At 40.8% G+C, this 26,790-nt stretch overlaps 1 protein-coding gene across 1 annotated transcript in view; it reads left to right on the top strand.

The window, feature by feature from the left end:
* Positions 1-11,248: 11,248 nt before the first annotated feature.
* LOC109558319 (antigen WC1.1-like) overlaps positions 11,249-26,790 on the top strand; it is a 168,969-nt gene continuing 153,427 nt past the window's right edge. The window contains 1 exon segment of the mRNA XM_070788642.1: positions 11,249-11,405. Within this exon segment, the coding sequence (XP_070644743.1) occupies positions 11,333-11,405 (73 nt within the window). The 5' untranslated portion in view covers positions 11,249-11,332.

The following is a 26,790-nucleotide window of genomic DNA, read 5'->3' as shown; positions in this document are numbered from 1 at the left end:
TGGATCATGGAAAAAGCAAGAGAGTTCCAGAAGAACATCTATTTCTGCTTTATTGACTATGCCAAAGCCTTTGACTGTGTGGATCACAATAAACTCTAGAAAATTCTTCAAGAGATGGGAATACCAGACCACCTAACCTGCCTCTTGAGAAATTTGTATGCAAGTCAGGAAGCAACAGTTAGAACTGGACATGGAACAACAGACTGGTTCCAAATAGGAAAAGGAGTACGTCAAGGCTGTATATTGTCACCCTGTTTATTTAACTTATATGCAGAGTACATCATGAGAAATGTTGGACTGGAAGGAACACAAGCTGGAATCAAGATTGCTGGAAGAAATATCAATAACCTCAGTTATGCAGATGACACCACCTTTATGGCAGAAAGTGAAGAGGAACTAAAAAGCCTCTAAAGGTGAAAGTGGAGAGTGAAAAAGTTTGGCTTAAAGCTCAACATTCAGAAAACGAAGATCATGGCATCCAGTCCCATCACTTCATGGGAAATGGATGAGGAAACAGTGTCAGACTTTATTTTCTGGGCTCCAAAATCACTGCAGATGGTGACTGCAGCCATGAAATTAAAAGACGCTTACTCCTTGGAAGGAAAGTTATGACCAACCTAGATAGCATATTCAAAAGCAGAGACATTACTTTGCCAACAAAGGTCCATCTGGTCAAGGCTATGGTTTTTCCTGTGATCATGTATGGATGTGAGAGTTGGACTGTGAAGAAGGCTGAGTGCCCAAAGAATTGATGCTTTTGAACTGTGGTGTTGGAGAACACTCTTCCAACACTCTTGAGAGTCCCTTGGACTGCAAGGAGATCCAACCAGTCCATTCTAAAGGAGATCAGCCCTGGGATTTCTTTGGAAGGAATGATGCTAAAGCTGAAACTCCAGTACTTTGGCCACCTCATGCGAAGAGTTGACTCATTGGAAAAGACTCTGATGCTGGGAGGGATTGGGGGCAAGAGGAGAAGGGGACAACAGAGGATGAGATGGCTGGATGGCATCACTGACTCGATGGACGTGAGTCTGAGTGAACTCTGGGAGTTGGTGATGGACAGGGAGGCCTGGTGTGCTGCGATTCATGGGGTCGCAAAGAGTCGGACACGACTGAGCGACTGATCTGATCTGCTCTGATCTGGTAGTGTGATGGATGTTAACCACACTGGTGCTAAACATTTTGTAACATATGCATTCAGTAATCCCCACTTACCTGTAGTTTCCCTTTCTGGTGGTTCAGTTATCACCTGAAAATAGCAAATGGAAAATCCCATAGATAAATAAATTAATATGTTGCAAACTCTTCACTGTCCTGAGTAGGGTGATGAGATCTTGCACCTTCTTCCTTCCTCCAACCTGGTGTATGGATCAACCCTTTGTTCAGTGTATGCAGTTGTAGGTGCTACTCACCATTCATTGCTTAACAACCGTCTTCAGTTACCAAACTGACTGTCTGGACATTGCCGTGCTTGTGTTTAAATAACCCTTATGTTACTTAAGGGCTTCCGTGATAGCTCAGTTGGTAAAGAATCCACCTGCACTGCAGGAGATTCCGGTTTGATTCCTGGATTGGGAAGATCCACTGGAGAAGGGATAAGTCACCCACTCCAGTGTTCTTGGGCTTCCCTTGTGGCTCAGCTGGAAAAGAATATGCCTGCAATGAGGGAGACCTGCGTTTGATACCTGGGTTGGGAAGATCCCCTGGAAAAGGGAAAGGCTACCCATTCCAGTATTCTGGCCTGGAGAATCTCATGGGCTGTGTAAGTTGATGGGGTCGCAAAGAGTCGCATATGACTGAGTGACTTTCATTTTATGGTACTTATAATGGCCCCGCAGCACAAGAATAATGATGCTTGCAATTCAGATATTCTCTTACTGTGCCTAATTTGTAAATTAAACTTCATCACACATAGGTATTGGAGAAGGCAATGGCACCCCACTCCAGTACTCTTGCCTGGAAAATGCCATGGATGGAGGAGCCTGGTAGGCTGCAGTCCATGGGGTCGCAAAGTGTCGGACACAATTGAGCGACTTCACTTTCACTTTTCACTTTCATGCATTGGAGAAGGAAATGGCAACCCACTCCAGTGTTCTTGCCTGGAGAATCCCAGGGAAATGGGGAGACTGGTGGGCTGCCGTCTATGGGGTCGCACAGAGTCGGACACGACTGAAGTGACTTAGCAGCAGTAGCAGCAGCACACATAGGTATGTATAGGAAAAAGCAGTTTGTAATAGGATTTGATACTGTCCATGGTGGCAGGTATTCTCTGGGGTCTTGGAATGTATCTTCTGAGAATAAGGGGAGACTGCTGTATATCAAATGATTATGTTGTACACATGAAATGAACATACTATTATATGTTAATTGTAGCTCAATTAAAATAAAAGGATTAGGGAATAGAGACAGTGGCTGGAGGGGCATCTATGGTCAGAGACCCTCTCTTCATGGGTGAGACAGAAGTCATTGAAGTACTGGAAGATGAAGTGTTGGCCTCCTCCTTAAAGTGTTACGATGGTAAATCTCCTTAGTATGGGGACCAGAGTGGATTACATCTGGAGAATCTCACCAGAAAATAATTCAGAAATCCTCAGGGCATCAGGAAATGGATTTAGTCCTAAGCCATGCCGGTTCCAGAAAGCTACAGGTTGGAGTCTTCACCCTAGCCTCCTCCAAACTGCCTCACTTTCTTCCAGTGAAGGACTCTTAGGACAGAGAGAAGTTCTTCACTATTAACCTGTGTTCCAGGGACTAAAGCACTCCATTTCTGTAACACACAGTTTATATTCTTCTTACTTCTCACTTGACACTTTTTCTACCATCCTCTAAATAATCTTGCGCTTTTGGTATTGGTGAGGTTTCGTACAGATGCTTCATTGGTTGTATTGTTTACCCAGCCTTCAGCCCATCGTCCTATGGTGGGAGGAGGCAGATTCAGTTTTAGCTGCAGTCTGCCCATATTGACCATACCATTCAGGCATCTGCCTTCCTTCTACGTGAGGAATACCACTTTCTTTAAAACATGTATTTTGTGTGATGTGAGGATTTCCATGGGCTTTCTCTTCTACTGTCTCTTATGGGAAAAATTCCTACAGTAATCATTCTGGTAAATTCATATAAAAATTCCTACAGGAATCATTCTGGTAAATTCATATAAAAGATGATTTTGGATTTCTAGTTGGATTCTATAATTCACTGTCTTCTGGGTTTCAATATCTTGATTCTTTCTTTGTCCTTGTAGCTCTTTGCCTCTGAAAAGTGATATTTAGCACTCATAATTCTTTGTGCTAAACCTCCCTGGCTGTTTCCACCAAACCCCACAAGTACCTTTCTGCTAAGAGTGTGGGTGGCATGGTGGCGTATTCTTGGTATTTTTACTGAATGTTTTGGTAAGCTAAGTTGGTTTCTTGTTACTATATACAAATATTACAGTTTATCAATTTTGGAAAAGTCCATATAGAAAAGCCTTACCAGCCACTCTATTTCCTAAAATTTGGAAAGTTATGCAAATTCATAGCCAAAAAGAACTCAAACTGGACTTTCCTGGTGGTACAGAGGATTAGAATTTGCCTGCCAATGCAGGTGCACAGGTTTTATCCCTGGTCTGGGGAGATTCCACATGCCATGGATAACTGAGCCTGAGTGCCACAACTGCTGAAGCCTGGTGATCTAGGGCCTCTGCTCTTCAAAGTGAAGCCACTGTAATGAGAAACCTGTGTACCAGAATGAAGAGTTCTCACTTCAACTAGAGAAAGTGATCACATAGCAACAATGACCCAGCACAACCCCAAATAAATAAATTATAAAAAAGGGGATATGAGACTTCAAAACAAGTATCATTTTTTAAAAAAAAGAACCCAAACTTCCTGTGTTTGATCATGAACATCTGTGAAATCCAGACAATAGAGCCAATCAGTCAATTAATTAACTTATTATTAACTTCCCTATAAGGTTGCCTGTCTCTGCAGTCTTTACTTGGATGGATGCCTCAAAGCCCCTGTTTCCTGGCCCTCTCTCATACTTTGATTTCTTTCCTTCCCTTCTCACAGTTAAGGCTACATCCTGCTACATACCCTGAGTTAATGTAGTGACATGTGTGTGTATGAACATTTAATTTCATCTTTAATGACTAATTTCTTTCTGCTTTGGGAAAGCAGCAATAAGTTACAGATCAGGGAGGTCCAGACTTCTTGGGCCACTGAGTCTCCTGGGAAAATCCTAGCAATTTGTCAGGACTAATACATCCTGTCTCTGTAGCCTGACCCTCCTGCTCCTCCTCTGACAGGTTGTGCAGAGCAGTTGAGCTGTCTGAGTTCTACAGCATCCTTTGAGATCAGATCCAGAGGGCTCTCCTCTCGTAAAGTGAAAGACTAATTAAGCTGTTTTCATTTTTATGCAAAAGAACTCTTCCTGCTCATCTTCTTCCTGATGTCATATAGACGAGGCTGCAGTACTTTTTTAATTGCAGTTTTTCTTCCTGTGATGTTCCTGCGTGGTTTTTACTTGAAAAGCAGCCAAATGATAAATCACATATAAATATCCTGTCTCCTCTATCAGATCTGATAAGACTTAATAAGAAGCCACATTGCCTCCACCTTCTGGTATATTGTGGTTTGTCTTGTATATCTTTCAAGCCTGAGATTTGCAGAATTGGTTGTTATGTTAGCAACAAACTGCTTGTTTTTGAACATTAAATTTGCCTTATTAATTGCTGAAATCCTATGTTTTTAAAAAAATAGTTATTTACTTATTTTTATTTTGGACTGTGCTGGGTCTTTGTTGTTGCATAGGCTTTTCTCTAGTTGCAGCGAGCAGGGCTACTCTCTCTCAGGCTTCTTATTGCAGTGGCTCCTCTTGTTGCAGAGCTCGGGCTGTGTGGCTTGTGGGCTTCAGTAGTTGCAGCTCATGGGCTCAGTGGTTACTGCTCACAGGCTCTAGAGCACAGGCTCAGTAGTTGTGGTACACGGGCTTAGCTGCTCCAAGGCATGTGGGATCAGGGGTAGAGCCTATGTTTCCTGCATTGGCAGGTGGATTCTTTACCACTGAGCCACCAGGGAAGCCCCTGAAATCTTGTATTTTTAAAGTGAAAATAGCAATAACCTAAGTAATGTCATAAAAATATTCCTTCTTATTTGAGGTAATTCCTTTTAAATGTCTAGCACAGTGCCGTTTAGTCTTTCAATAGACATTAATTGTGGTGGTGGTGGTTTAGTCGCTAAGTTGTGTCCAACTCTTGCGATCCTGTAGACTGTAGCCTGTCAGGCTCCTCTGTCCGTGGGATTCTCCAGGCAAGAATACTGGAGTGGGTTGCCATTTCCTTCTCCAGGGGATCTTCCTGACCCAGGAATTGAACCCAGGTCTCCTGCATTGCAGGCAGATGATTTACTAACTGAGCTATGAGGGAAGCCCCCTGACATTAGTTGAGCATCTATTAAATTATAGAGAGTGGCAACACAGAGCCAGTCTCCTCGAAATCTGGTTTGGGAGATTAAGTGGCACATAACAAAATGAGCTAAAAATTTCTGGGGAAGGAAAGAGACACTAGAGAGTCATACTCAGACTTTTCATGCTTCCACTTACAAGTGACACAGGTGACACCACCCACGTTTCATTGGCCAGAATGAATCACCGAGGACTAGAAAAATAACTATTTGATGAGTATTACTATCTATGCCACATCCTTCAGTACAACTCTTGATAGCAGTGCTGTCAGTTTTTTCTTGCCTTGGAGAAGCTTCTGAGATACAGCTTTGTGCAGAAATTGAACGTGATCTGACCCTCCCTGAGTAGGATTTGAAAGCATTTTCTATGTGATTCCTTTGGCTGGTGTGTCTCTGACTCCTTTGGTAATAATTATCTTGCCGATTCTAGGTTCACACTCCCTGCTGAAATCAATTTTTCAGCAGACATCTTCACTGTTTATCCTTCCAAGATGGTGTCTGGGACAAGGGGGTTTCTTACTCTCCAGTGGCAGTGGGCAAGTGTCCTTGGTCTGCGTGCTCTCTGCTTAGAATCTGCTTGTTTTTGATTTAGTAGCTTTGATCTGGTCTGGTCTCTGGGCATCTGATTGCTGGACCTGTGGAGAAATGAATGAGGTCAATTCAGGGCCAAGCTCTTTGTTAGATGTTGCTGATCATAGACTGCAAAGGGCTGAACAAGGATGATGGGCTGGACCTCAGTCAGCTCGTGACCTTGCTCTTTCCTTCCTGCCTTTGTGATAAAGTGGTCTTTGGTAAAGGAGCCTTTACTAATCCTGGTACATCATGCAAGGAACACAGATGGTGAGGTGGGTCTCCAATAGTTTGGTATAATATCTCAATTAATTATTTCCTTTTAAAGTTATATAAATCATTTTAAAATCAAAACTATTTTGTAATTTAGTCACTGATTGGTCCTAAGGGAATGTTGCTCATGCAAGGATGCTTAATTATTAACTTCCAAAGGAAAGAGATTAACTTAGCATCTTAAACTTCCATTTTCTAATGTGCAAACTGGGAATAATACTGCTACATTACAATGTTGTTGTAACATATTGTACTGCCTTACAATCCATCAGGCCAGTTAAAGTTGTCCTAAGTCAAAGAACAGAATTCTCTCTGCTCTTTACTTCTGCACTTCTCAATACAGAAACTATTGAGCGAAATGTTTTTTATAACAAAATTTTCTTCCTGTTACAGTCATGTGTGGTTTGGATTGAAAATGTGACAAATGGTAAATATATCAACATCCTGCCCTCTTGGCCATATCTGATTAAGACCAGAACATGAGACTTCACGGTCTTCACCTGTCAGTGAGCTCTGGTTTGTCAACTGTGTATTTGGATACACAGATATGTGCTGCATCTATATGGTTTTAGAACTGGCTGTCTCAGCACTGCTCTGAGAATGGAGTTACCTTTGTTTCTGGCTATTGGAATTTACTGCATTCATTGCAAAATGTCAAAGTTGTAGTGAACTGTACATCGCTTGTACCATTTAATAGTATTGAAATGTCATTACAACAAATGATGTAAATTGCATTGTGCTATTAAGCCCTCACAACAAGTTGAATTATGTTTTCAAAACAATTCTTTTTGATAGGGATGATTTGTGTAAAACACTTCTCAGTACCATTCATTCATTTATTCAACAGACATCGTTTCGCATTTTAAATTATCCAGGCACTGGGGATATGGGGTTGAATTAGACACAGAACTTTTACCAAGTATATTCCAGCTTATAAAGCAAAATGAGCAAGTACACAACTTAATTCATGACAGTGCACAGATGGCAAGATAGTTTCATGAGCAGTACAATGGAGGCATGGGCTTCCAGGGTGGCTCAGTGGTAAAGAATCCACCTGTAATACTGGGAAACGTGGGTTTGATCCCTGGATCTGGAAGATCCCCTGGAGGAGGAAATGGCAACCCACTCCAGTATTCTTGCCTGGAGAATTCCATGGACAGAGGAGCCTGGTGGGCTACAGTCCATGGGGTTGCAAAGTGACTGAGTAACTAATGCTTTCACTTTCACTTTTCTGTCTGGGGCAGTTCCTTTAACTTATATTTTGTATCTTCTTTAGGTATGCTTTATAGTACAGTTGTGTTCAGAATCCTACCAAATCAAACCCTCAATATACAAAGGGGGAAAATGTGAAGTTTAGAAATGCCTCGTCTTTCTAAATTATGTATTTTCTTCTTGGGACTCCAAAATCGTATATTGGAGGGCTAGAGTTGAATGATGACTCCTACTTCCTCTTTATTTCCTGTAACAATCTCTTTCTCTCCCTGAAACCTCATTTGGTGACTAGCTGAAATGTAATAAAAGGAAGGGGATTTAGCATGTATAAAAAGCCCCTTATATATACATATTGTGTCTCTGTATCTATGTATCAATATATTCATCTATCACCATCAATCCATCCTTGAATCTACCTAATCAATTTATTTAGTATCTATATTTCTATTGTAATTTATTTCTTTATAGTTCAAACAATGAAAATCCAATGTCTTCATCAACAGACCATTCTAAGATGTTTAAATATGAAAATAATATTGTGATCGTTTAAAAAATACCATGACTTAGATTTTACTTGACCCTACCTTCCAGGAATTTGTCATTCCCAGCTCTGCCGCCTTGTGGTATTCCTGTAAACTGCACGCTTACAAAGTGGAACCTGATAGCGATTGATATTAGCTGAGCAAAGTAATGCTCAAAATCCTTCAAGCTAGGATTCAACAGTACATGAACTGAGAACTTCTAAATGTACAAGCTGGATTTAGAAAAGGCAGAGGAACCAGAGATAAAATTGCCAACATCCATTGGATCATAGAAAAAGCAAAGGAATTAAAAAAATCTACTTCTGCTTCATTGACAATGCTAAAACCTTTGTGTGAATCACAACAAACTGTGGAAAATTTTTAAAAAGAGATAGGAATACCAGACCACCTTACTTGTCTCCTGAGAAACCTGTATGCAGGACAAGAAGCAACAGTTAGAATTGGACACGGACCAATGGACTGGTTCCAAATTGGGATAGGAGTACATCAAGGCTATATATTGTCACCCTGCTTATTTAATGTATAAACAGAGTACATTATGAGAAATGCCAGGCTGGATGAATCACAAGCTGGAATCAAGATTGCTGGGAGAAATATCAACAACCTCAGATATGCAGATGATACCACTCTAAAGGCAGAAAGCGAAGAGGAACTAAAGAGCTTCTTATGAAAGTGAAAGAGGAGAGTGAAAAAGCTGGCTTAAAACTCAACATTCAAAAAGCTAAGATCATGGCATCTGGTGTCATAACTTCATGGTAAATATATGGGGAAAAAGTGGAAACAGTGACAGATTTTATTTTCTTGGGCTCCAAAATCATTGTGGATGGTGACTGCAGCCACAAAATTTAAAGATGCTTGCTTCTTTGAAGAAAAGCTATGACAAACCTAGACAGTGTGCTAAAAAGCAGAGACATCATTTTGCTGACAAAGGTCTGTATAGTCAAAGCTATAGTTTTTCCAATAGTCATGTATAGATATGAGAGTTGGACCATAAACAAGGCTGAGCTTTGAAGAACTGATGCTTTTGAATTGTGCTGGAGAAGACTCTTAAGAGTCCCTTGGATAGTAAGGTGATCAAATCAGTCAATCCAAAAGGAGATCAATCCTGAATATTCATTGGAAGGACTGATGCTGAAGCTGAAGCTCCAATGCTTTGGCACCTGATGTGAAGAGCTGACACATTGAAAAAGACCCTAATGCTGGGAAAGACTGAGGGCAGAAGGAGAAGAGGGTGGTAGAGGATGAGATAGTTGGATAGCATCACTGATTCAATGGACATGAATTTGAGCAAACTCTGGGAGATAGTGAAGGACAGGGAAACCTGGCATGCTGCAGTCCATGGGGTTGCAAAGAGTTGGACATGACCTAGCTACTGATCAATATCCATGTAAGAAGCTGAAACCTTCATGTGTTGGGCAAGTGCACTGATATAGTGAGTGGACTATGATTTGACCTTGGACTTCTGTTGTAAAAGTTAATTTTTAAGTATTCGGAACTCAGAAGGCTAGCGCCCACCAAGGACTATGTAGAGAACTATGTATAGACTATACAGAATGTCTACTTGAGTGGAGGGCCAGCAGTGAGCCCTGGAAAATGTCAGGGGTACAGATTGAAAGGAGCCATCAGCACAGACGTCTCCTCTGCCTGGAATACTCCAACCCCGCCACTCCTGGGAGAGACAGTAACCTGGACCTGGAGTGGAGTGAAAGAGAGAGGTTTATTTTTTCCTTTTCCTTTTTCAAGAAGGTTGAATGATTCATAAGAGAACAGATAGACTTCCAGGTGCTATATGGCAATATGGTAAAAAATGTAATATTTCTGAAAAATAATTAATTCCTATTCTGCAAATATAGTAATTCCTGTTCTTAGTATCAGTTACAAGTAAATAGTCTGAAATGTGAACAAAAGTTATGTTAAACAATTTTTATGGTAACAGGGCATGCATGTTAAGTCACTTCAGTTGTGTCCGATTCTATGTGACCATGTGGACCATAGCCCACCAGGCTTCTGTCCATGGGATTCTCCAGGCAAGAATACTGGAGTGGATTTCCATGTCCTCCTCCAGGGGATCTTCCTGACCCAGGGATTGAACCCGTGTCTCTTGAGTCTCCTGTATTGGTTGGTGAGTTGTTTACCATTAGATTAATTACATAAAAATGAAGATATGGAATTTTCCTTTCCATCTTCCTTCATATCCTTATTCATTTCTTCCTTTTTCTCTCTGATAATGATTGATAAATTATTACTATTAATGAAGCTAACTATTAACAAAGTAAATCCTTACATATGAACCTTCAGATTGTGAACTTTAAAGATATGGACATGCATCCCCATGTCCGAACACGTAAGGTTGTTTACCTGTGTGTTGTACATTGTCAGGCGCCTGCATCCTTGACAAGGGGTTGTGCTTTTGTGTCCTTTATTGTACCTGTGTAGAGTATAGGCTTCCCTGGTGATTAATTGTAAAGAGTCTGCCTGACAATCCAGGAGACACATGAGACGAAGTTACCATCTCTGCATCAGGAAGATCACCTGAAGGAGGAAATGGGACCCACTTCAGTATTCTTGCCTGGAGAATCCCATGGACCAAGGAGCCTGGAGGGTTAAAGTCCATGCAGTCTTTAAAGAGTTGGACATGACTGAGCACACATGTACGTGATCCAGGACCCAGTCTCCAGATCATTTTGAGAAGGAGGGAAAGACCAACAATTTCATCCCCTCAACTTGATGGTTTCCATCTCACCCTCTCCGCACTCACCTGTGAATTCCCACACATTTTTTTTCTGCTGGCCTGATAATTATTCTTGAGTTTCAAGCCTTCTTGGAGTTCTCTGCTTCCACCCAGAGCTCAGTCCCAGGGAATATCAGTGCCTGATTCCACCAGAGATAGTCTACACAGGTCAACCAATCCCACACCCTGACCCTACCAGATCTCATAGTTTGTGGGGATCAGCCAGGATGATCAGGGGAGAATCACTCATGCTTTTTGATGCGACTTTTCTACACCACCCCGGTCATGGCATCTGGTTCTCAGGGACCATGGAAGCAGGAGGTCAAAGGACCATGTTGCTCATATAAGGAGATGTTGAAGATGCAGAAGCTCATTGGTGTCTGAGCTGCAGAAAGTGGCAGATGCAGCCTCCGACAGTGCCTGAAATGGTGAGAGGTGTCGCTATTGGCTCTCGGGAGGGAGGGTGTAAGGGGTGGTCTATATAGACCCCAGTCGGCACCCTGACACCTCCTCACAGGCTGATCCTGCAGCTGGGACTGTGACCTTGAGGACATGGGGTCAGGATGGCTCTGGGCAGACACCTCTCCCTGCGGGGACTCTGTGTCCTCCTCCTTGGCACCGTGGTGGGTGGTCAAGGTAAGAGCTGCCCCTCTGTCCTGTTTCACAGCAGGGAGTAGATGCCTTGGTGAAGGGAAAGGTGTCTGGAGTTCTGGAGCCCAGCCTCACTGTTTTTGACCAAAAAGGACCCATGGTGACTGTGAATACTGGTTCCTCTCCTGTGCGGGGTCCACTGGTCATAGCAGCAGATTTTACAGAGCAGTGAGGTTTTGTCTGGACTGAGCTGGGTCAGCCTGAGTCTCTCCACTGTCTCCCTTGTTCTCAGGGAGCTTCTAGGGTCCCATTGGCTTCCAGTGTGCGGAAGTTCCAGCGACTGACCCAGCTGGGACTCTGGGCTGTTCCCACATGCTCCACATGCCTGGTGTGTGAGCACTGACTCTAGATCCCCATGTTTCCTGTGTCTGTGCTCCTGTAGGCTCTGTGCTTGTGTGCATGCATGCATGTGTGTGTGTGTGTGTGTGTGTGTGTGTGTGAGAGAGAGAGAGAGAGAGAGAGAGAGAGAGAGAGTATGTGAGTGAGGAGTGTGTGAGGGTGAGTGAGGAATGTGTGAGGGTGAGTATGTGTGTGTGTGTGTAAGGGGGGTGGAGACTGTGTGAGAGGAACTGGGCTGCTGAGCAGGGACTGTGTCCATTGGTCTGTGAAGCACACAGGGTCCCACAGGGCTGGGGGTCATGGCTGCTACATGTAACCAGATCAGAGATACTTTGCACCTGTCTGCCTCTCTCTGGCTCCTCTCCCCTACCCCCCGGGCTCCCTTCTGCTTGTTGACATGTCTGCCCAGCACTGGGCTCTGTGACAGACTCTGCCTGCTGGCCTCGCCTGTCTCCACCAGGTGTCCATTATGGAGCAGAGACGCCCACAGCCAGGAGAGGGGACCTCTTGTCTGTAGAGATCAGTTAATGTGCAGCCCCAGGTGTATAAATTCCCGAGTCCCTGCCCTAGTCTCTCTGACATTTCCTGATGTGCTGGGGGCCTGGGATGGTCCTTACCTCTCCCAGGATCTGCTGAGACTCTATAGGGAGCTCTTTCTGTCTCGTGCCCTCTCCTGTCCCTCCCTGGAGCTGGTTTCCCTGAGTGAGAGGATGGCGGGGGTCAGGGATGAGGCTGTGGAGAATCTGGTCTCCAGCCTGGAGAAGGTGGCTCTCTCAGATGTGGGTGCTGGTCCGCTGAGACTCAGTGCCACCCTGTCTTGTCTCAGAGCTCACTGTTGTCCCCTAGACCTCAGCCTCCAGTCCACAGCTGTCCTCAGGAAGCCCCCTCTCTTCTTGTATCTGCTCCTTGAGTGCTGAGCAGATGCTCAACAGTCTTTTTCTGAGGGCCTCTGGTGGGCAGAGGTGGGTTTGGTTTCATGAGGAGGAAGATAATGGATGTTCTGACACAAGCTCCCTGCTCTTACTAGGCAAACTGTAGACTATTTCCTCAGTAGCTTTTTAAGAAGCAAGAGTGTTTCACCAAAGCAAACACTCTTTTCATTTTCTTTGCAACAATACCATTTAGAGTTATCCTACTAAAATTTTAGACTTCTGTTTCATACAACATTGGACTTTCTCCTTTTAATATGATAGTCTTGGCTTTTCTGAGCATCTGATGATTTCTGAGCTGGGCACACATTATAGGTGCCTTCAGCCTTGAAATTCATGTTGGACGTAGGCATAAAATTATCCTGCAGATGCAATTTATGTCATTAGACACAAAAGCTTAGACCCTCAGTATTAAATAATTTAGTATTAATATATATTATTTTGTAACCTGTTTCTACAATCAGTAATATATTTTGGACATTTTTCTATATCATTACCTATTCTTTTACACACTAAAATATTTTATTGCAGAATTAAAAAATACAGGATATCATAGAAATACTATTGAAATTTTTAATTGCCTCCAGTTAATTCATTATATGACTGAAAGGCAATATACTTACCTAACCATCTCTATTGGAAATTTAGTTGTTTTCAATGTTTTTGCCATTATGAAAAAAGTTGCTCTGTACTTCTTTACATTTAAGTAAGGACCGTCCATAATTGTTTCTCTTAATCATATACTAAAAGTGGAGTTTTGATTTGCATTTCTCTAATAATGAGCGATGTTGAGCATCTTTTCACATGTTTATTAGCCATCTATACGTCTTCTTTGGAGAAATGTCTCTTTAAGTCTTCTGCCCACTATTTTTTTTTTTTATTTTTAAACTTTACAATATTGTATTGGTTTTGCCAAATATCGAAATGAATCTGCCACAGGTATACATGTGTTCCCCATCCTGAACCCTCCTCCCTTCTCCCTCCCCATACCATCCCTCTGGGTCGTCCCAGTGCACCAGCCCCAAGCATCCAGTATCGTGCATCGAACCTGGACTGGCGACTCGTTTCATACATGATATTATACATGTTTCAATGCCATTCTCCCAAATCTTCCCACCCTCTCCCTCTCCCACAGAGTCCATAAGACTGTTCTATACATCAGTGTCTCTTTTGCTGTCTCATATACAAGGTTATTGTTACCATCTTTCTAAATTCCATATATATGCGTTAGTGTACTGTATTGGTGTTTTTCTTTCTGGCTTACTTCACTCTGTATAATAGGCTCCAGTTTCATCCACCTCATTAGAACTGATTCAAATGTATTCTTTTTAATGGCTGAGTAATACTCCATTGTGTATACGTACCATAGCTTTCTTATCCATTCATCTGCTGATGGACATCTAGGTTGCTTCCACGTCCTGGCTGTTATAAATATTGCTGCGATGAACATTGGGGTACACGTGTCTCTTTCCCTTCTGGTTTCCTCAGTGTGTATGCCCAGCAGTGGGATTGCTGGGTCATAAGGCAGTTCTATTTCCAGTTTTTTAAGGAGTCTCCACACTGTTCTCCATAGTGGCTGTACTAGTTTGCATTCCCATCAACAGTGTAAGAGGGTTTCCTTTTCTCCACACCCTCTCCAGCATTTATTGCTTGTAGACTTTTGGATCACAGCCATTCTGACTGGCGTGAAATGGTACCTCATAGTGGTTTTGATTTGCATTTCTCTGATAATGAGTGATGTTGAGCATCTTTTCATGTGTTTGTTAGCCATCTGTATGTCTTCTTTGGAGAAATGTCTATTTAGTTCTTTGGCCCATTTTTTGATTGGGTCATTTATTTTTCTGGAGTTGAGCTGTAGGAGTTGCTTGTACAGTTTTGAGATTAGTTGTTTGTCAGTTGCTTCATTTGCTATTATTTTCTCCCATTCTGAAGGCTGTCTTTTCACCTTGCTTATAGTTTTCTTGGTTGTGCAGAAGCTTTTAAGTTTAATTAGGTCCCATTTGTTTATTTTTGCTTTTATTTCCAATATTCTGGGAGGTGGGTCATAGAGGATCCTGCTGTGATGTATGTCGGAGAGTGTTTTGCCTATGTTCTCCTCTAGGAGTTTTATAGTTTCTGGTCTTACGTTGAGATCTTTAATTCATTTTGAGTTTATTTTTGTGTATGGTGTTAGAAAGTGTTCTAGTTTCATTCTTTTACAAGTGGTTGACCAGTTTTCCCAGCACCACTTGTTAAAGAGATTGTCTTTAATCCATTGTATATTCTTGCCTCCTTTGTCAAAGATAAGGTGTCCATATGTGCGTGGATTTATCTCTTGTCTTTCTATTTTGTTCCATTGATCAATATTTCTGTCTTTGTGCCAGTACCATACTGTCTTGATGACTGTGGCTTTGTAGTAGAGCCTGAAGTCAGGTAGGTTGATTCCTCCAGTTCCATTCTTCTTTCTCAAGATAGCTTTGGTTATTTGAGGTTTTTTGTATTTACATACAAATTGTGAAATTATTTGTTCTAGCTCTGTGAAGAATACCGTTGGTAGCTTGATAGGGATTGCATTGAATCTATAAATTGCTTTGGGTAGTATACTCATTTTCACTATATTGATTCTTCCAATCCATGAACATGGTATATTTCTCCATCTATTAGTGTCCTCTTTGATTTCTTTCACCAGTGTTTTATAGTTTTCTATATATAGGTCTTTAGTTTCTTTAGGTAGATATATTCCTAAGTATTTTATTCTTTCCATTGCAATGGTGAATGGAATTGTTTCCTTACTTTCTCTTTCTGTTTTCTCATTATTAGTGTATAGGAATGCAAGGGATTTCTGTGTGTTGATTTTATATCCTGCAACTTTACTATAATCATTGATTAGTTCTGGTAATTTTCTGGTCTGCCCACTATTTGATTCTGTTCTTTTTCTGGTATTGTACTTCATGAGCTGCTTGTATATTTTGGAGATTAGTTCTTTGTCAGTTGTTTCATTTGCTATTATTTTCTCCCATTCTGAGGGTTGTCTTTTCATCTTGCTTATATTAATAGTTTCCTTTATTGTGCAAAATCTTTTAAGTTTAATTATGCCCCATTTGCTTATTTTTATTTCCATTACTCTAGGAGGTGTGTCATAGAGGATCTTTCTGTGGTTTATGTCAAAGGGTGCTCTGCCTAAGAGTTTTCCTCTAAGAGTTTTATAGTTTCTGTCCTTACATTTAGGTCTTTAATCCATTTTGTGTTTATTTTGTGTATGGTGTTAAGAAGTATTCTAATTTCAGATTTCCCAGCACCACTTATTAAAGGGACTGTCTTTCTCCATTGTATATTTTTGCCTTCTTTTTCAAAGTTAAGGTGCCCATAGATGCGCGGATTTATCTCCGGGCTTTCTATCTTGTTCCATTGGTCTACAATGAGGTATCATCTCATATCGGTCAGAATGGCAGTCTTCAAAAAGTCCACAAATAATAAATGCTGGAGAGGGTGTGGAGAAAAGGGAGCCCTCTTGGACTGTTGGTGGGGATGCAAAAGGATACAGCCACTGTGGAGAACAGTGTGGAGATGCCATAAGATGCCAGGAATAAAACTACTATGTGACCCAGCAATCCCACTACTCGGAAAATACTCTGAGAAAACCATAATTGAAAAAGACACATGTACCCCAGTGTTCATTGCAACACTATTTAAAATAGCTAGGACATGGAAGCAACCTAGATGTCCATCAACAGATAAATGGATAAAGAAGTTGTGATACATATACACAATGGAATATTCCACAGCTATAAAAAGTATGCACTTAAGTCAGTTCTAATGAGGTAGAAGAACATAGAGCTTTGTATACAAAGTGAAGTAAGTGAGAAAGAAAAAGAAAAATATTATATATTAATGCACATGTATATGGAATCTAGAAAGATGGTGTTGATGAATTTATCTACAGGGCAGCAGTGGAGATGCAGATATAGAGAACAGATTTATGGTCACAGTGGTGGAGAGAGAAGCTGGGATGATTTGAGAGAATAACATTGAACCATATACATTACCATATGTAAAGTAGGTAGCCAGTGGGAATTTGCTGTATGACACAGGGAACCCAAAGCTGGTGCACTGTGACAACCTAGAGGGGTGGGATGGGGAGGGAGGTGGGAGGAAGGTTTAAGAGGGAAGGGATACATGTATACTTATGGCTGATTCATGTTGATGTATGGCAGAAGCCATTACAATATTGTGATTGTTCAGTTGCTCAGTCCTGTCTGATTCTTTGCAATTCCATGGACTGCAGTATGCCAGGCTTCTCTGTCCTTCACTAACTCCCAGAGCTTGCTCAAACTCATGTCCATTGAGTTGGTGATGCCAGCCAACCATCTCGTCCTCTGTCGTCCCCTTCTCTTTCTTCCTGTCTTCAATCTTTTCCAACATCAAGGTCTTTTCCAGTGAGTCGGCTCTTCACATCAGGTGGTCAAAGTATTGGAGTTTCAGCTTCAGCATCAGTCCTTCCAATGAATGCTCAGGACTGATTTCCTTTAGGATGGACTGGTTGGATCTCCTTGAAGTTCAAGGGACTCTCAAGTGTCTTCTCCAACACCACAGTTCAAAAGCATCAATTCTTTGGTGCTCAGCTTTCTTTATAGTCCAACTCTCATATCCATGAAAATGTTAGTTTTCACATAACCTCACCAACTTTGTCTTCTTATGAAATTTTAAAATCTTAGCCTGTCTTTATAGCAAAAACTCGTGTGTATTAACTAATTTAATCCTTTATTTGTGAATTATTTTCTCATGACATTTGTTCTTTTTAACTTGCGATGTTTATCATATTTTCATGACTTACATGGAAGCTCTTTATACTACTACTACTATCTACTACAACTACACTACCACCTATACTGCTGTCACTTATAGGAACTCATTTGAGTGTACAACAATCCTACAAGGCAGAATATACTTTTTATCCCCGGAAATAGATCACTGAGGCAGAGCAAAGTCACTTGCCCAAGATGAGTCAGTTATAAGAAGTAGAGGCAAGACTCGAACCCAAATAGTTTGGGTGCATGTCCTTGTCCTTATTGAATTATTCCATTTCTAGGCTGAAGATGTTTCTTTCAGTCTATTGTTTCATTTTATCTTTCCCTTGTTTTCAGTTTCATGGGATTTTCTTTTCCTTTTCCTTTTGGCTTGTACTACGTGGCACGTGGAATCTTAGTTCCTGCAGCAGGGATTAAACCTGCACCCTCTGCAGTAGAAGTACAGAGTCCTAAGCACTGGATACCAGGTAAGTCCCTCAGGGAAGTTTCTAATAATATTAATTGCCTATTAAAATTTCCTGTTGGTTGGCATCACTGACCTAGTAGACATGAGTTTGAGCAAGCGCCAGGAGATGATGAAGGACAAGGAAGCCTGGTGTGCTGCAGTCCATGGGGTCTCAAGAGTCAGACATGACTGAGCAACTGAATAATAATAAAAATTTCCTGTATTTGTTTCTACTTTCAGAGCCTTCTTATAAGTGTTCTTTTCCCTATCAAGTTTAAGAAAATTATTTTATCCTTACTCTTATGATTTTGTGAATATATTTAAATATATGTCAGTACTAAATAACTGTGTAAATTATTTTATATATGATGTCAAGTTCTATCTAATTTTATTTTTTCAATATCATACTTGAATTGTTTCTTATTCTTTTCTCACTGATTTTAATGCCACAGAGAAATGCACTAAATCACATCATTTCCACATGTCCTTTTTGGAATTTATTTAGACTTTCATCCACAAATGTTTATTGATTTAAAAATGGGCTTGTGTGCTCAGATGCTCAGTTGTGTCTGACTCTGTGACCCCATGGACTGTAGCCTTCCCGGCTCCTCTGTTCATGGCATTTCCCAGGGAAGAATACTGGAGTTGGGTGCCACTTCCTACTTCAGGGTATCTTCCCGGCCCAGGGTTAGAACCTGCATCTTTTACATCTCCTGCATTGGCAAGAGGATCACTCGTGTGGTACGAAATCCATACCCTTTGCAGTTCCCCAGATGCTGAGGCCCCCGTGGTGATGAATGAAGCTCCCTGGCTCATAAAACTTATAGTCTAGTGCAGTTGGGCACCAAAACAAGAATTTATAATAAACTTTGATAACTACCATCAGTTGGGACATCAGCAGGGTTACTTAATCTAGCTGGGAGAAGCAGAGAAGGTGTCCCTAAAGAGACAAAATTTAAACTGAGACTATGCATTCTGGAAATGAAGTTATTCATTTAGAATTTATAGTAATGACAGTAAAACCTTATATATAAACTCATATGCACTCATGTTTAGTATATGTCAATTGTATATACTATAATTTATCTAAATTGCTTATTTCAAGTATTAAAGGCTGAGAAATATATTCCAAGCTCCCATAACCATTATTCCTCTGTCAATTTCCCCTTACATTCAAAAAAGTTTTAGTCTATATCTCAGCTTTATTGAGATATAATCACCATGTAATAAGGTATAATATCACACCATATATGTATGGTGTATGGTGTGATGGTTTGAAATACATATATACATTCTTCAAGGAAGATATACAGGTGGCCAAAAAACAGGTGAAAATATGCTCAACATCCCTGATTATCGGAGAAATGCAAATCAAAACTACAATGAGGTATCACCTCACACTGGTCAGAACCGCCATCATCAAAAATCTACAAACAATAAATGCTGGAAAGAGTGTGGAGAAAAGGGAACTCTCCTACACTGTTGTTGGCAATGTAAATCGGTGCAACCACTATGAAGAACAGTATGGAGATGCCTTTAAAAACTAAGACTAGGACCACTAACTGGTCTGGCAGTCCCACTCCTGGTCATGTATCCAGAGAAAACTATAATCTGAAAGTACACATGCACCTTGGTGTTTATTGCAGCACTATTTACAAAGGCAAGACATGGAAGCAAGCTAAATGTCAATCAACAGAGAAATGGATAAAGAAGATGTGATCCTATCCAATGGAATATTACTCACTATAAAAAAGATTGAAGTAATGCTATTTGCTGCAACATGGGTGTAGGACATTATCTTACTAAGTGAAGTAAATCAGACAGAGAAAGATGAATATCACATATGTACAGTGGTACATTACTCAGCCACAAACAGGAATGAAATTGGGTCATTTGTAGAGATGTAGATGGATCCAGAGACTGTCATACAGGTGAAGTCAGTCAAAAAGAAAAATGAATATCATGTATTAAAGCATATACGTGGAATCTAGAAAAATGGAACAGATGGTTTTATTTGCAAAACAGAAACAGAGACACAGACATAGTGTGGACACTGGGGTGAGGGGAGAAGGGGCTGGGATGAATTGGGAGATTGGGATTGACATATATACACTACTGCTACTCTGTATAAAATCGATAACTAATGAGAACCTACTCAGGGAACTCTACTCAGTCCTCTGTGGTGATCTAAATAGGAAGGAAATCCAAAAAAGAAGGGATATATGTATACATATGGCTGATTCCTTTGCTGTACTGCAGAAACACAACATTGTAAAGCAACTACACTCTGATTAAAATTAATTTTAAAAACATACAAATAAACTTATTTACAAAATAGAAACAGACCTACAGATACCAAAAACAAACTTATGGTTACCAAAGGGGAAACACTGGGAGTAGGGGAGAGACATAAATCAGGAGTCTGGGATTAACACACACACACCCTACTATATGTAAGATAGACAACCAGCATGAACCTACTGTATAGCACAGGGAACTCTAATCAGTGTTCCATGATGATCTATACAAGAAAAGAATCTAAAAAAGAATGAATATATATGTGTATGTATATATATATATATATATATATATATATATATAAACAAATCACTTTGCTGTATACCTGAAACTAACACATCATTGTAAATCAATTATACTCCAGTAAAATTAAAATATTAAAAAAGAATATATATATTATAGAATGATTACCACAATTAAGTTTACTAACACATCTATCACATCATATAATTATTTTTTCTGTGTGTGTGTTATGAGTACTTTTAAGGTTGACTTTATTAGTAATGATCAAGAATACAGTCCAATATTAACAACTAGTCACACGTACATTCCATCCCCAAAGCTTATTAATGTCATAGGAAGTTTGTGCCACTTGATGATCATCACTCCTTCCTCCCACCCCCATTCCTGCCTAGGCAAATACCAATTTACCCTCTGTTTCTATGAATTTAGTTTTTTTTAGATTCCACATATAAATGAGATCAAAGAATGTGTTCCTTTGTTTTACTTACTTCATTTAGCATCCTGCCCTCCTACATTAGTTATATGTTGCTTCAGATTATTGCAAAACTTGGCAGCTGAAAGCAGAAAACATCTAGCATCACATGATTTCTGGGGGCAGGAATTGACATGACTTACCTGGGTCTCTGCCACATGATGTCTCACAAGGTGCAATCATCTGAAGTTTCAACCACTCAAACCAACTCACCTGGATGTTAGCAATATTCAGACATTGCTGGACTATTTAACTGAGAGCCTCAGTCCCTTGCTGGCTGTTGGTTAGAGGCCTGCCTCAGGCCCTTGTCATGCAGGTTTCTCCATAATTAGGTCATACCATGGCAACTGGCTTCAACAGAGTAAGACAGAGAGCAAGATAGGGGGAAACCAGAGTCATCTTGAACCCTAATCTCTCAAGTGACAGTGTTTTTGTTGTTCAGTCACTAAGTCATGTCCAACTCTTTGGGATCCCATGGAGTGCAGCCCATCAGGCTCTTCTGTCCATGGAGTTCTCCAGGCAAGAATACTGGAGTGAGTTGCCAATTCCTTCTCCAGGGGATCGTCCCAGATCAGGGATCAAAACCCTATCTCCTACATTGATTGGTACACAGATTTTTTTTTTAGACATTAAGCCACCAGGCAAGCCCCTTAAGTAACATAGCTTTTGTCAAATTTCATTTGTTAGGTGCATGTTACTAGGTACATTCGAGTGTGGCAATTACACAAGGACGTGAACACAGGCGGCAGAAATAACTGGGACACTTTAGAGCCTCTTACCCCAGCCCTCTGTTCCTAGGCTGGATGAGATGCTCCTTATGGACAGGGAAGGAGAGGGAAGATTCCTTCCTGGATCCTGGGCCATGAGCTGTAACTGAGACGGGGAAGCTGGGCCCTAGTAGCCTTGGGCACATTTACAGGGAGGGCAGCATCCAGAGTCTCTGAAGGCCTGTCCTCGGTGGTGTCCCTGGAGCTGGTTCTACAGGCTTGTGAGAAACACCTGTTGCCTCCCTTCCTGCTCCAGGTTCAGTGATGGCACGTTGGGGGCTTTGAGTTGGCCATGGTTGGAATATTTGTACCACAGAAGTCAAGAAATGCTATTCACAGGGATTTTTTCCTCTCGGACAACTGACTTTTAAATACGTATCAGCACACCACTACATGGTCTCCTAAAATCTCTCCTGAGTCCTGTGTCTGTGTCTCTGTAGAAACTCTGGAGCTGAGGCTAAAGGATGGAGCCCACAGGTGTGAGGGGAGAGTGGAAGTGAAGCACCAAGGAGAATGGGGCACAGTGTATGTTCAGGACTGGTTTCTGGAGGATGCAAATGCGTTGTGCAGACACTTGGAATGTGGACTTGCCACTGATGCTCCCAGAGGGTCTTATTTTGGACCAAGACTTGGCATTATTTGGTATTTCTATCTTTCCTGCAACAGGACAGAGCCTGAATCAACTTTGAGTATCAATAACTTTGTTCAACCTGATTTTAAAAACTATACTCATATCTTGTCTCATGACCAGGATATTGGAGTAGTCTGCTCAGGTAAGTCCTGTCTGGTCTGGGAGGGGATATCCAGCAGGAAAGACCTCAGTCTCATTCCCAGAATGATCATGGGAAAACCAGATCACAGACTTTAGAGTGTCCTTGGGGGAAGACTCTGGTCACAGTGGTTGGAACCACAGTGGATCAGTGGTTCCTGGATGATTAGGTTCTCAAGAGAGTGTAAGGGCTTGCTTGGCCCTGGACAGTATAGACTTCAGACCTGTGGACAGCTGGACTCTTCACATCTCTATGATGTGTCATAAGAGGCAGGGAGGTGAGGTCAAATGTTACAAAGAAGTACAACTACTGAATTGTACTTTTATTTAAAAGTATGCTGAATCAGCTTCATTTTGGTAGCTGCTTTTTATTCTTTTGGGATGGCCAGTCAGGTTTGGCCACAAGAGAGGACATAAGAGAGGGGCAGGCACACATAGTTTATTATGCTTCTCTGGTCTCAGAGAAACAGAGTCACCAAAGGCATGAGGGGACAGTATCAGGGAGGCTGCAAGGGAGCTGGCTCAAGAAAGCATGGGGAGCCAAAAGAAAAAGGCACACAGACAAGTGACAAGTGACAGCACTGGGGTCAGGGTGCAGTTACGAAAGGAAAAGGCACGAGGGTATTTCACTGGTTCATTTGAATGTCACTAGATCACATTCAGGGCCAGAAGGAGGATTTGTAGCAGCAGCTAGAGTCATCTTACAGGTGCACCTGGTCACCTGGGTGGGGAGCTCACATCCCATTAGTGGGGATGTTGACACAACAGGGAAACATGACTAGCAAAACATGTACTAAGGGCAGTGAGGCTAAGAGGACCTGAATGACTTATGAGATGTGTTCAGTGCTGAGTGTGTTTGACCTGTGTCAGGGTGGAGGCAGTGAAGACAGCAGTGAAACTAGGGCTTGAGGAATTATCACAGTATCTTCCAGAGATGTTTCCAGTTGTTACCACAATGGTGGAAGAGACACCATAGACATTATTCCCAATAGACCAGGTGGACTAGAGGAAAATCAGGTATCACAGTGAATTCCTAATGTAGGTGGTTGAGTCTTTGAAAATGGTCAGCCATCTGGTGGGTGGGACAGGGGGAGCCCTGAGAACATCTGCAATAGGTTTCTAGCAGCTCGTAGCCAATCAGCTCTTTTGGGGATGGTCTCTGCAAAAGTGATTTTTCCAGTCTCACCCTCAGCAAATCTTTGATGATACTTGTTGAGACCCCCTAAGCAAAGAATTACTTTCATTTTTAAGTTACTTTGAAGTATGGATGACATACAAAAAGCTGTATATATTTAATGTATACAACTTGAAACTTAGGGAGGTAAGTATACATCTGTGAAATCATTACTATGGTGTGTGCATAAACCTATTCAACATTGCAAATATTTTCTTCTGTTATTATTATTAAAAATAATTATTTTCAAGGGGCATTTGAATTTCAGAAAGAAATTTTTCTTTTAAGAAAACCTTTTTTCCAGCGTTTCAAGTAACATTCTTTATTGTCACTATGCCCTAATCATGATTCCAACTGCAGGTAAACTGGTGGAAACACTACAGCAGTCTCTTGCTTTATTTTGATTAATCAACTTGTAAATGAAAATGGAGTGTGCAATGTTTGAACTTTGAGATATTGAAGCCTCTAATACTATTATTTTAAGAAAAATGATGTCTTGATGGGCTTCCCAGGTGGCGCTAGTGGAAAGAATCTGCCTGCCAATGCAGGAGACATAAGAGATGTGAGTTCGATTCCTGGGTCAGGAAGATCCCCTGGAACAGGAAATGGCAACCCACTCCAGTATTCTTGCATGGAAAATCCCATGGACAGAGGAGCCTGGTGGGCTACAGTCCATGGGGTCTCAAAGAATTGGACACGACTGAAGTGACTTAGCATGCAGGCATGTAATGTCTAGATATTAATTTCTGGTTAAGATACACTTGAAAATTAAAAGGATGCTCTGGCATTTAAACCTTGATAACAGTTTTTAATTCCTAGCACTGCTTTACTTTAGGCTTTCACATATTTATCAACTGTTTTGTTTTTTTTTTCCTGCTAATCTCTTCGTCAGTTTTATCTCTCTGGTCTATCCCTTCTATATTTTCAGAAACATGTTTTAGTGATGTTTGAGTGGAGGTAGGCCAAAGTGGTGATGAAGAAGCGGTAAGAAGAGAATAGCATGTCTGTTCAATTCTCTAACTGAAATTGAAGTCTTGGAGTTCCTTCTTCTTCTCAATTTTAGGAAAGTGAATGTGAGAGTTTCATCTCCTTTACTGGATTGTTGGAAGTGAAGTACTATGTTTAGGAGAAATCCAGAGTAGAAACAAGGACCTGAGAAGAATGTAGAGGAGCTTGCATGAAATACAGAGATGACTTCAAGAGGTTCAGGAGGAAGATTTGGGAGGGGCTTCACAAACTGAGGACTGTGGTGCTGAAGTGCAAAATGGTGAGGAGATGAAGATGCAAGGATTGCAGGAAGGGAGGTTGGGAATCAACATCCAGGGCAACTCCCACATTCACCACAGCCTCTGCGTTACACTTCCCTCCTGCTCTCATTCCTTCCTGCCCTCTCTGCCTTTATTTTAATGTGGGAGTTGTTTCTGAGCTCCATGGAAGAGCTGGCATTTCAAGGCGGCAATTTTCCTTGTGGGAAGTTTTTGTAGTAAGGATTCTATTTCTTTAACAAATACAGGACTGCTCAGATTTTCCAATTTTTGTGCTATCAAATTTTGGTAGTTGTATTTTCAAGTAGTTTTTAAGGACTCAGACCAGTTTTCAAATTGTGATAAAGTTTTTTTTATACCTCATATCTTTTAAATATTGGTAAGATCTATAAGGGTAGCCAATAAAGAATCTGCCTGCCATGCCAGAGACCTGACTTTGATCCCTGGTTTGGGAAGATTCCCTGGAGAAGGGAATGGCAATCCACTTCGGTATTCTTGCCTGGGGAATCTTATGGACAGAGGAGTCTGGCAGGCTACAGTCCATGGGGTCACAAAGAGTTGGACACGACTGAGTGACTAACACTTCAAATTCAAAGGTCTATAATGTTAACCCCCCTTTCATTTATGGTGGTATTAAATTTCTGTATTCTCTCTTTTTTTTCTTGATTGATTTTTTTTTAGCTAGAGGATTATCAGTTTTATTATCCTTTCAAAAAGAATTACCAACTGACTTTATTGATTTTATTTTTTGTGTATGCTTCCTATTTCATTGATTTTTGTTAGTTTTTTATTCTTCTCTTTTGATTTCCTGTATTTTTATAGGTTCTTGAGATGGAATCTTAGATCATTTGCTCTCAGTTTTATTTTCTATTACAGTGTAGGTATCAGTTCAGTTCAGTTCAGTTCAGTCGCTCAGTCATGTCTGACTCTTTGCGACCCCATGAATCACAGCATGCCAGGCCTCCCTGTCCATCACCAACTCCCGGAGTTCACTCAGACTCATGTCCATCTAGTCGGTGATTCCATCCAGCCATCTCATCCTCTGTCGTCCCCTTCTCCTCCTGCCCCCAATTCCTCCCAGCATCAGAGTCTTTTCCAATGAGTCAACTCTTCACATGAGGTGGCCAAAGTACTGGAGTTTCAGCTTTAGCCTCATTCTTTCCAAAGAAATCCCAGAGCTGATCTCCTTCAGGTATCAAGGAAGCATCAAAGCTATAAATTTTCTTTTAAACACCATATCAGTTGCTTCACACTGATTCTGAAGCTACATAATTTCTTTTGCATTTTATCATCATGAAATGTTCCTTTTTTCTCTCTGAATATATTCTTTGTTCTATAGTCTTACTTTGTACAATATTAACATAGATAGTATAGCTTTCTCTGATCAGTGTTTGCATGGTTTATCTTTTTTGACCTCTATAATATGTTTCCATGTTTATATTATGTTTGTTTTTGTATACAGTGTATGATTTTGTCTTACTTTTGTCTAGTTTGATTATCTTGCTTTTATTTGGAATGTTTAAATTATTTAAATTTAATACAATCATTTATATAGTTGGGTTTAAGTTTACTAACTTGCTGTTTGTTTTATGTTTTCTTTGTTCCTATTTTAATCTTTTATTGGAAGTTTTTAATATTTTATTTTATGTACTTTATTGGTGTATTAGCTATGCTTTTTTTTTTCAGAGTTTACCATAATGTTGAAATTATTATTCTTTAATCACATTTTTCTTTAAATTATATCAGAATAATTCAGAGGTTTGTGATTTCAGGGAGATCAGAAAAGAGACAGGCTGATTTAGAGAAGAGGCAGAACAAGGAGATTGAAGGCTCTGTGTTGTCATTTGGTAATTTAGAGAAATAACAAGACAGTGTCTCTTGG

The sequence above is a fragment of the Bos indicus genome, chromosome 5 (assembly GCF_029378745.1).
Source record: "Bos indicus isolate NIAB-ARS_2022 breed Sahiwal x Tharparkar chromosome 5, NIAB-ARS_B.indTharparkar_mat_pri_1.0, whole genome shotgun sequence".
In the NCBI taxonomy this organism is placed as follows: domain Eukaryota; kingdom Metazoa; phylum Chordata; class Mammalia; order Artiodactyla; family Bovidae; genus Bos; species Bos indicus.
This window is presented reverse-complemented; position numbering and strand designations above follow the sequence as displayed.